The sequence below is a fragment of the Sesamum indicum genome, linkage group LG6 (genome assembly GCF_000512975.1).
Source record: "Sesamum indicum cultivar Zhongzhi No. 13 linkage group LG6, S_indicum_v1.0, whole genome shotgun sequence".
Lineage (NCBI taxonomy): Eukaryota > Viridiplantae > Streptophyta > Magnoliopsida > Lamiales > Pedaliaceae > Sesamum > Sesamum indicum.
In genome coordinates this window covers 24,530,118-24,542,098 of record NC_026150.1, presented here as the reverse complement: position 1 = coordinate 24,542,098, position 11,981 = coordinate 24,530,118, and the positions used below count along the sequence as shown (strand labels likewise).

General features: G+C 33.8%; 2 protein-coding genes across 3 annotated transcripts; both read left to right on the top strand.

Moving 5' to 3' along the window:
• On the top strand, positions 6,430-7,290 carry LOC105165756 (dehydrin DHN1). Its single transcript, XM_011084882.2, is given in 3 exon segments — positions 6,430-6,708; positions 6,711-6,752; positions 6,843-7,290. Coding segments are annotated over 3 exon segments (447 nt in total). The 5' UTR covers positions 6,430-6,528; the 3' UTR covers positions 7,068-7,290.
• Positions 8,419-10,920, top strand: LOC105165755. Of its 2 annotated transcripts, none has more exons than XM_011084880.2 (3): positions 8,419-8,991; positions 9,407-9,630; positions 10,404-10,920. In XM_011084880.2, the coding sequence occupies exons 2-3, from the start codon at positions 9,463-9,465 to the stop codon at positions 10,596-10,598; spliced, it is 363 nt and encodes a 120-aa protein (XP_011083182.1). In that variant the 5' UTR covers positions 8,419-8,991; positions 9,407-9,462; the 3' UTR covers positions 10,599-10,920. The 2 variants fall into 2 exon arrangements, with proteins under 2 accessions (XP_011083182.1, XP_011083183.1); XM_011084881.2 differs by lacking the exon at positions 8,419-8,991 and adding an exon at positions 9,002-9,153.

The window sequence follows — 11,981 nt, the reverse complement described above, 5'->3', positions numbered from 1 at the left end:
CGGGGGTCTTTTCGGGATGTTCCCCCCGTGCCCCCCCAGCCGCTAAGTTAGTTATGCATCCCAATATCAAAGTGCAATTTCCTGCCTCTAGTCATGGCAAAGGATTTGATTCAAGGTATGATATTTCTTTTGACACTTTTTCCTTTTCGGGTGGTATCTGTTTTCAGAATTATCTTTCGGGTTCTGTTGATTTCTTCAATAACTTGTGATTCAATTCAGTTGGTCTGATGATTGGAGAATGCAGAAGATTTGAAATGGTAAATGGCCAAGCCTAGTAAATTTTGTTGCTGTCTCTGGTTCATGAATCATTAGAATGCAACCTTTGTTGATATTTTCCGCTTCGACCTACTTTTTGGTTATATCCTGATAGATTCAATATTGATAGAATCTACTACCAATTTGATGGTTTAAATATGTAATCCCTATTTAATCCTCATGATACCCAAGTTTCAGAGAAATTCTTTGAAAGACGACTGCAGCTTTCTTTCGTTGTTTGAGTTATAATAGTTGGTGTGGCAGTGACTTGCTCATGCTGCCTATTTTATGTTGCATGCATGAAAGCATGCCAGGGATTGAGAAGCCCAATCATTGTCAGAACAAGAACACATACATAAACTGAAATGTCATTTCCGTTTATCCTAATCGATGCAGCATGGATTATCTTTGCATCTTCAATTATGTCGCTTAAGAAATCAATTACCAGGATTTGTCTTGCTTCGTCATTTACCAGGACCCTCTTTAAGGGATTAGCAGAAGCCAATAATGTCTGCAATCTTTTGCAGATGATCACATTTTTCTGATTACTTTTATGTTGTATACCTGATACCTTTTGCGTGTTTTATCTTACTTTGTCAACTCTTGTGGTTGTGGCTTGGATATGATATCACTTGGAAGACTGGGTGAGAAAGAATCAAGCCGATGAAATTTAAATGTTTTCATCTCAAATATCTGGAGCTGGCCAACAGTCTATCTCCACCATCATGTACGTCACTACAGGGTTTACTTTTGTCAACCATGAGGAGATAAATGGTATGCCCTTTTAATTCTTGTTTGTAGAGATAAAGCAGTAAAATATTTCTGCAGTTACTGTTGCATCAATATTCAGGGACTCTCATCGCAAGCTAACTAAGATATTCTCAGTCTGAGGTAAAATTTCCAAGATTTGTTCTCTCTCTCTCTCTGTAATATATATATAATTGGAAAATGGATACATCATAATATATGTGATTTTGAATATAGTCTTGTAACTGAAAGATTTGCTTGTAAAATTGGGGGTGCTTACATACATGTGCAATGTGGCAACACATTTGTGGAAAGTGAATAATAACAGTACAGGATTGAAATGAAAGCAGCAGCATGCAGAAGAGAAGCTTTCGGTTATGGGTTCTTTCACAAAGCATTGCTATTAACTTTGAAGTCAAATATACTTGCGGCAGATTTTTTCCCCCCCTTTAACCTAAAGTCGAAAGTGGCGAATATGAGTATGTTACTTTGTACTTCTGGGAATCAAGTTCAATTTGGAGCATGACACAAGACATACGACTGAGGTTATAGTGTCCTAAAAATATTAATGCTGGGGGCGCACTTTGTCTTGTTGGTTGGTACTTATTTGTCAGACGCAAACTTTTAGAGTGCTACATGTAATTTCTCAAACCATTGAGAATCTACGTGTAATTCCACCAAATCTCAAGAGAGGGGAGTCTAATTATCTCGAAAATATTATGTTGGGGGCACACTTTGTCTTTTTGTTGGAACCATGCATGACTATCTTAGTGTTGCGTGCCACAAATTACAGCTAAGTTTAGTATCATGATTGCAAGTATAATTTGTATATCGAGCTTGAAATTTTTAATCGACTCATTCACACTCAACTTCAACCATATGTTGGAGTATGATATGCGTATTTTTTTATTTATTTTTCATTTTTTGAGAATAATATGGTATGCGTATTAAATTGGCAGTCCTTGAAAGTTTGAAACAACTATAGCTCATATGGTAGAACAATTGCAAGTTGCTGGGCACTATGTAGCAGCCATCTACTGCTAGAGTAGAATAGTTTGAATGTTTGATCATAATGTAGATCGAGTTGAGTTTATATAGACCTTCATATATATATATATATATATATATATATTCAAGTTTGACTCGTTATGTTTAATGAACGAAACTCAAATGAGCTTATAATGATCAATTTTAAATGGAATAGCAAAAACTACCACCAAATGTTCCACCCCTATGATATGGGTTTGGTTTTTAACAAGGCGTTTGGTAGGGTTAAACGTGCGTCCCTACCTATTGATTTTTGAGTAGTAAATCTTGATTTTTGGCGACAGTAAGTTTGCCATAAAGCACAGGGACAATTTTTCTTGGCGGGTCAGTAGTCGTCATCCATGTTTTCCCATTTCATTTATTAAAAATAGTAAAGGAATAGTTTAGAAAAAATGATAAATTACATGAAAAGTGATGTGATCGATTTGATTCGACCAAATACGATTTGAATAAGAATATTTCTAAAACTAGAGTTCATCAGGCATGCAATTGATGGAACATATTTCTTCAAATAATCATGCTGAAATTGGTAAAAGATTTCAGAGTGGCAGAAGACTTATAAAAGGTCAACAGAATCAGAATCCTTCTCTCTGTATGTCTCCATAAATAGAAATCAAACAACCATTGAACCTGCATGTCGACTACAGTGGGAAGAACATGAAGGCAAATGGGCATGTTTGATAGTTAAGGATGACATAGAAGAACATGTCAACCATTGAACCTATCCTCTTCCTCCTACTCCAAATATATATTCTCGATCTTTCAAAATTATTTATTCTTTTATCATAATTATTTTCATATTATCATTTTTTCTACAATAATAAATAATATTTAATTATTTTAAATTTTTTATGCACATGTTAGATGTGGATTGGTGATTGTTGTGTGGTGGCAGAGCATTTACATAGTAAGATAATTACATGGATGGATCCAAACATTAGTCGGCGTCGCGTACACCTGTTAACCCTAAATTCGTCTTCCCCATCCACATCTGTCTGAAGAACAATCAATTTGATGAATCATACACCACACACTGTCATCACTTAATTTCTTCTTGTCCTTTACTTCCCTTCATTATTTCTCTCTTTTATAACCTACACCTAACTCATAACCACCATCCACTCTTCATTCATCCAAATTTACAATTTACTTTTCATATTTTATTTTAGTATTTGATGTGGACGAGGTTTTTATGAAATGATGAAACTCGAAATTTTACTTACGGCACAATTGCACACAAGGTGAAAACATGATTTTCGAGGATGTTTTCTAGTAAAAGTGGTCACTATCAATGAATATTGGTTCCTTTAAAAAAATAATATCTTTCGTATTTATAGTAGTGTTGGGAGTTACATTGTGTAGTGGGTTGCATTTGTTTTATATGTGCCTCATATATATTAAATTACTTTTTTCCCTCACAGATTAATATTTTTTACCAATGTACATCAGTTTTTAATGAGTTTAATTCCATTAATAATTTTCGTTAAATATTTAACGGCTAGAGTATGTGCATGCAAAGCATGTACTCTATTAACTAACCTTCGCACGTGCTCCATCCGTTACGTATTTAATGAAAATTGTTCATAGACCAAAATTTTATGGGATCAAATCTGATAAATGTTAAAATAATGGAAAAGTGAAGATTGTTCAAGAACTGTTAAGTTTCTAGCTTGTGAAGTGTGTTTGGATTATGAGTTTCCTATTTCATTCCTCATTATTACAGTAAGGTCTCGTTTAGCTCGTGTGATTAAATATAATAAAATTAATATTATGCGTATATAATTTATACGTTTGATTGGTATTAATAGAGTTCAGTATTAATATCAGACTTATAAAATATCTTCTTTTTTTTTTTTGAAAAATATTTGAGTTTTGATTAGTTGTCAAATTGAATGTGTATTTAGAACTTTTGTTTCTTATGAATATAAAAAAAAATTGAAATATTCGACAAAGTAATTTTATTTTAAAAAATTTGAAATACTTATTCATACACGTAATAGTCTTTTTACACGTAATAACTTAAAAATGGAATACACGTAATAGTCTTTTTACATTTATTCGTACTTTATAGTCCCTTTAACCAAATATTAATTATATTATCACATGGATATCATAATATGATACCTCAAACCAAATTCTCATCCCACCCAATCCCATCACATTTAATCCTATCATATGAACCAAATAAGCTCTAAGTGTAATATACTTGTCATGTAATTAGTGTACAATTTAGGAAGAATATGACTAATCACATAAGTGTATTATACTTATTATATAGTTGGTTTGCTTTGGCCAAACTTTATTTGAATTAGAGAAAACAGGTAAAGTTACAAGTTTAGTCCTATACGTATAAGGGGTGGAAAAGTTGATCCTTCAACTACGAGACTAGCAATTTTAGTCCTTGATTTTTCAAAACTTGTAACAATTTTGGTCCTTCCAGCCAAAAGTGACAGAAACTTAACAAATCATATTAGGGCTTAGAGTTTCAGTAAAAAATGGACCTCACTTACACAATCGTCATCTTATATGAATGCTGACATAGCAAACAAGAAGAAATGGGGGGAGTCAATCGATGAGAAAGTCATGACGTGGGCGGTGTCCCCCGGCCCGGCGAACAAAAACAATGACAGGGTGGCGAAAAAGTGGAGGAAATGAAAACAAAGAGAACTAACCGAGTAGTGGAAGAAATTGGATGGGTTTGGGTGCAATCGACTTGTCGGAGGATCGGAGAGTACATTCCTGGTGGTCTCAAATGGTGGGTAGGTTAGACGGCGGCAAATCGAGAAGAGAGAAAAAATAGATATTTATTTGCTTAATTATTCATATTTCATAATACTTATTGCATTCTATTATTTCATACTTATTCAATTAATTAAATTCATAAATACAATTAATTAAAAAATTATTAAATTAATTAATTATATATTAAAATGTATTAAAATATACAAATTTTGTTTTTTTATAAATATATGAATTAAATTGTTTATTAAAATTTATTACATAAAAATAAAAAATTATAAATAAAAATAAATTATAAAATTAAAAAGTAGGAACGATTTTAGTGATTGTAAAGAAAATGTTACAAATCTAAATAAATGACCGTTCCTAATACCATTATTAAAACAGTACTAAACACGTTCCTAAATTGCATTAACCGTTCCAAATATCATTGCTAAAACCATTTCGAATATGTGTTCCTAAATAGTAGCTGACCGTTCCTAATACCATTGCTAATACAGTTTTAAGTACGTGTTCCAAAATAAGAGTGATAGTTCCTAATACCATTACTAAGACAGTTTTATGTACGTGTTTCTAAATAAGATTGACCGTTTCTAAAGCAGTTACATAAGACTGTTCCAAACAAAAATATAACCATGCCTAATACTATTATAAAAATTGACAAACAGACCATTCCAAACACCGTTCCTATATCTATCACCAATACAAATAAATAGAGTTTCAAAATTCAGGCACGAGTATTACAAAGACGGTTTAAAAAGTAACCCGATATAAATAATATAACCATTTTAAATTTCAGCCAGTTCGTTCCTCAATTAAAAAAATAAAATTTTTTCACAAATATAATATTAGCAACGATTTTCAACAATTTGTTACAATGCCCATCCGAAATTGGAATGGTCGGGCATGATCTGTTTCTAAATATTTTGAATGTCATCTATAAGGACGGATAGTCAACGATTCCAAAATCATTCCAAAATTTGGTCCAAATTAATTCGGTCACTTTCAAACCATTCCAAAAAAGAACAAAAAAAAAAAAATACGTTCCTAAACCCGTTTCAAAATCCCCTTTTTTTTTTTTTTTTGGGGGGGCGAGCGGATAGGCTAATTTTCTTTTCTATGGCTTGGGCGCTGGGTTTGTTTTTCTTTTGTGTGTTGAAGGCTATTTTTTACACTTTTTGATTATTATATTATCACCGTTTTGTCTAAAAAAAAAAATCTTCAGGGAGAACGATTGTCTTCACGGCATCAGAAATTCGAACTTTCTGTCGACTTTTCCAGCCGTCGTGCCTAACTATTAATCTTGATCACGGTTGTGACTGTAAAAATCAGATAAACAACTTAGACTTTTTACATCAAATCTTATCCAAATGAAAAGCTATTTACCAAAACCACAATCTTCAAATGTGCGCTTGCATCATTCAATTCCAATTCCTTACAATCAGACATTGAATTCTAGAAAGATACGTTCAGGGTTTTATGACAGTTGATAGTTCTGGATCTTATCCATAATGCCGACAATGTGCCACGTGTTGAAAACCCTTTAACTCTACGTGTCGTCCCGCATGAACACTTGGAGATTTTCTTGCCACCCACTTTCGAGTCACTGCGTCTTAGCTACTCTATAAATACCGCATCCGCGACGGATTCTCAACTCATCATTACAACAAACACAACCGTCGCTACATTTTAAGTTTTCCAGTGTTCTTAGTATTTGAGAAACCCTACGTAGTTACAGAGATGGCGCAATATGGTGACCAGTACGGCAGGCAGACCGACGAGTACGGCAATCCCATCCGCCACACCGACGAGTATGGCAACCCGGTTCATCACCGTCCCGGAGGGACTGAGCAGTACGGCACCACCGGAGCATATGGGACTACTGATCAGTATGGGACCACCGGCACCACCGGTGCTTACGGGGGGGGGGCCCCCCCCGCCGCTCTGGCAGCTCCAGCAGCTCGGTATGTTATTTTCCTTTAACCTTTATGATAAAAAATAAATAGTTTGATTTTGCAACTGATGATTTTGTTTAACGTAATCCGGCATGGCAGTCATCGGAGGATGACGGGCAAGGTGGGAGGAGAAAGAAGGGGCTGAAAGAGAAGATAAAGGAGAAGCTGCCTGGAGGCGGACACAGGGATGATCAAGCTCATTCCGGCGCAGCCACCACCACCCCAGGCGGTGGTGGTTATGGCTATGAGCACGGGGGAGAGCACGAGAAGAAGGGAATCATGGATAAGATCAAGGAGAAGCTGCCGGGCGGCCACCACCATTAGTCAAATATATTATCATATATAGGTGTTTGCAATAAGGCATATGCATGCATCAGCTTGTCTGAGAAGGCGTGTGAGTGTGTACCGTATGCGTATATTTATACCTATGTATTTATGTTTTAATTTGTGGGTTGTGTTTTGATTTGGATACATGTACGATGTTATTTTTATGTGTGACTGTTGATATATATATATATACGTGTATACATAGTTTTCATGTTAATTATTTAAGTGCAAATCTTCACCTTAATTTTACCTGCAAATATATTCTATATATACTCGATTGAAATAAAGCCATACATACGAATTCATTTGAATTTGTTTTTGATGCCATAATATTTGACGTTTTAATTTATTGTGCGTAATTAAATTGGACTCAACGGCATTAACGGGTTATTATCATCATCTGAATTGCAATATATTTTTTTGTTTATATTATACAGTACACAGTTCGTATGATTCTCATAGACAATCGTATCATAGAATACACAAGTTGTGTGTATGTCACACTATCTTTATTTTTTATTGACAATACGTCGCTCATTACTAATTATATTATCATAAGTCATTGCAGTATACCCTCACTCGGTAAGGTAAGTTATTGTTAGCTTCATCATTCATTTCATTTCACGATTATTTTCTCGTCAATAAAATTTTCACTCAATTTAATTGAATAATCGATTGTATAATCACATAATTATTCATCTTATGTTCATGCAACATAACTGCACATGAATGTAATAGCAATTTTGCATATATTAAGCTAATTCAAATAAATAGTCAATATTCACGATCAAATATATATATATAAACAACGAACGTATATATATTTGGGATAATTAATTCAAAACTAATTTAAATAGTCAATTTAATAAAATTTTTCGGTTCAACACTACATCAGGCAATATAAATTACATTTAGTAAACGGACTAATCAAATAATATAATTATATAAATTAAAATAAAAAATACTTGTGTTCGCTTCGAAAATGTGACTGTTTTTTTTAATTTGATTAATAATTACTTTTATTTTTTATTTTATTTTTTAATTAGTATAATTTGCTTAAAATATTATAATAAGTTTCAATTTACTCTATTCAAATTTTATATATATATATATATTAATTTTAACTAATAATTTATTTATAATTAAATTAAAAAAATTAATAATTATCAATTAGTTTTTAATTATGTATAAAATTCTATGGACGTCACAATCGTGGCTTAAAATTCGTGGTAAATCAATATTATTAATTATGATTAAATAAAATCTAAGTAAAAATTTAAATTTTTACTATAATTAATCAATAATCATCATAATTTTTGTTATAGCAAAAAAAATTGTCATATTTTGGCCATGACTAATGTTTTGGCTAACAATTGCAGAAACAACGGCTAATGGCCGTTGCTAACCCGTAGTTGATTTGTATTTGCTATAATTTTCTTCTTTTGACTATACTAATTAACTGTAGAGAAAATTCAAAACCTTAAATAATAAAGGAATATTCGTAGTTATCATTAGGCATCAATTTTCTTATCATAGAGGACAAATTACAATAACATTTTCTAGAATTTGTCATAATTATAATTCCTCGCTCGTTATTTGAAAAATTACAAATATTCTCATAAAACTAACATGCGTCTAACAAACACCTATCGTGAATCCTGATTGTAGAGGACTACTTGTTGGATATATATTAATTTTAGAAATATTTATAAATTTTTAAACAATGAGTGATTATTTATAATTATTAGTTGGATATAGCACATAAAAGAAAAATTAAGAGAATTTACCTAAAATAAAGCATTGAAGCAGGAGTACTAGAATTCTTGGCAATTGAGCATCAAGAATAGTATAAGGTAGATTGAGGGGAACAAGAATAGACAAGAATTTGCTTTCATCTCAACTCAAGCAAGCCGTTTTTAAGGTTTCAATCTCTATCTCTCTCTCTTTACAGACACGCACCTAGGCAGATTAGACGCAGTTGCAGCATGTTTCTTGATAGTTGTATGAAGAATGCCTGGAATCTGTTCGATGAAATGCTTCCATTGTCGTTGTTCAATGATAAAGAAGCTATTTTAAGATTTCGGTAATCTTGTTATACAGTTTTTTCCTTTCTTGTTATGAAATGGTAAACTGAATTCGCGCCTGAAATGGTTCGCAGCATTCGTAGGAAAATTGATTTTTCGGGATTGAAATGGAATTGAATTTAATACTGATTTCAAGACCCAGATTCCCTGCTGCAATGCTATGCAAGTTTTGAGATACTTTGATAAGTGAAGCAGAGTCTAAATTCTCTAGGGGATACTCAAGTATGGCTAATTTTCTTTGTTGTAATGCAGCTGAGAAACCGATTTTCTATTGGTTAACTGGAATTTCAATTGTGGAGAGGGACACCATGTTTGCTACTGCAATCAGGTATATTGCAAAGAAACCAAAGCCGAAGATGAAACCAATAGAACTCAAAACTCCGCCAGAGCAAACACAAACGATCACAAGGGTCATTTTCGATGTCTTGAAGGAGCACGGACCTCTAACCGTTGCTGATACTTGGGAGCATGTTAAGGTATTTGTATCTTTCTGAGTTCTTAACCAATTTCAAACATGATTTATGTGAATGAAGTTAAACTGCATGTGGAGCAACTGACCTCTCCAGAAACTACGAACGTACAGTTCCTTTTCGTTGTTGGACTTAATTTGAATTTGCATAGATAGAATTGCACCTTGATTTTTATTGTTATAAAGATTGCTGCTGGAAAAACTGTTATCTTAATAGTGACTGCAGAAAATATTTGTATGCCCCTTGTTAAATTAGAATATTTTCATGACTTGTTTTGAATTTTGGTATTTGTATGTCCTAATATGATGTATCAATGAGCTGACATGATCAATGAAGACCATCTAAATGGGAAGCCAACTCACTTTGTAATACTACAGCATGGAACCATTCTTTATTTAAAGATTTCATTGATGTCACTGAATTGGGTAGTTAACTAGATCTCACAATGAGCTTTGAGATCAATTGTTTCCTTCCGTTGCACTCTTTTGTGCCCATGAGACATTAGTTAGTAATCTGAAGAACAACTGTGTTTTCCCGTACGGTCAAAGAGTTAAATCTCTTATTTCCTTGCCCAAGTAGAGCTTCTTGTCTTTGGTTGGCTGGATGGCACTGATGGGGAGAGTTTGTCTGGTTGTTTGCTTCTTTTATGCTTGTGAAAAAATCAAATTCCTTTCCTCATGTTGAAGTACTAGGCAATGATATCAGTTGATTGGTATTAGATTAATACCTCTATCATTTTGATTCTATAACTGGCTAATGAAACTTTTTGACATGGCCAGACAATTGGGTTAAAAGGACTCACAAGTAAAAGACACATGAAGATAGTTATGAGATGGATGAGAGAGAGACAGAAGCTAAGGCAAATATGCAACCATGTTGGGCCTCACAAGCAGTTCCTGTACACTACATGGTTCACAAAACCTGATATCAAGCAGACAAGGCCTGGAACTGACGCTCCGAGGCCAAAGCCATAAGCATTTTACATGGTAGCAGCTGAGAAGGTTGCATGATGTTGATTGCAGAGATCGTGTTTTTCAACCATTAAAACCATTCTATTTACTTTCATGCTTTGGCTCAGAAGGGTGATTGCAGATATCGTGTTCTTTAATGATTATAACCGTTCTCTTTACTTTCATGCTTTGTACAAAAGTTACATTTGAGTTTTGCCCATAGAAAGGTCTTGCAATCAGCTGGTGATTTGACTTAAAGAACTTGTGTTCTTTCTAGGAAATGGACGCAGTGGTCTTTCTGTTACCTCTAAACTTTCTTGTAATATACAAGTCAAGTACTATTGTCTGCTCGGGGGAGGTTAAAGGTTACAACAACGTAAATGTCGAACGTTTGATCATACAACTCATGAAATGTATACGTGCTGATCTCAATGTTTTGATCAGTACATGTATTTTGATCAAACAATTCAATGGTTACTACTGGGCAATGGTAGAATGAGATCGTCCATGCATTTTTACACCGAGTATGCTCATATTGGTTCTAGAATTTGGAAAAGTTTTTGCTCATACTGTTAGGAGGATGCGATCAAGAGCATTTGAAAAGTTTAAAACGGGACAAGATATCCTGACTCTGTTTCTTGGGATAAGGTCGATGAATCATAAGAGTTTCTGCTGCATGTTACAGTACGATCAGTCAGATGAATCACAACTTCTGATGCATAATATCATATTAATGCAACTTTTAGTACACCTAAAATTTTGCTTGTTCGGCTATATGTTCAATGATATCCAGACGTATCTAGGCAACTGAGTTTTCTATGAACCTAGAGTTATACAACCAGCTCCTGCCCTTCCTTCGTTTGTAACTTGGCACATAATCATCATCATCGACTCATCATGCCTGTCATTTGTTATCTGCTTCTTAGCTTTTGGATCACCATTCTTGGGCACTTGCTGCGGTTTTCTTGAACTCTCTGATTCACTTGACGTCGAGGGAGATTTTATTGGGATACCCGTCCAAAGTTGCTTTCTGAACCTTTTTCAGGTGATAACAAGCCATGTTCAATCAACCTGCAAAACTTCAACGTTAAGATGCCTATTCTTTTGTATGTAAAGTCGTCTTGATTATTGGAGAGAGTTATAAGATAGAAACATGTGATGATCTATACTGATATGTGAAAGTATAAAGTTGGTCTGTATATTGTTAGTGCATACTTTATAGAGGGGTGTCGGGGACTCTGTGTGTGTGTATGAGATAAAGACAGACAAAGAGAGATAGAGAGATTCACCTTGCCTTCTAACCACCTGCATTAACACTATATCATTGTGATCTATACTAATAGTGGTTACTATCCAATTATTAGCTAATATTGTATTTGAATTTATGAATAATTTAAGGTAAGGATG

Coding starts and splice junctions, on each gene's coding strand:
- LOC105165755 (XM_011084880.2), top strand. CDS start 9,463: ATGTTTGCTACTGCAATCAGGTATATTGCAAAGAAACCAAAGCCGAAG. Junction 9,631..10,403: donor ATACTTGGGAGCATGTTAAG/GTATTTGTATCT, acceptor TGACATGGCCAG/ACAATTGGGTTAAAAGGACT.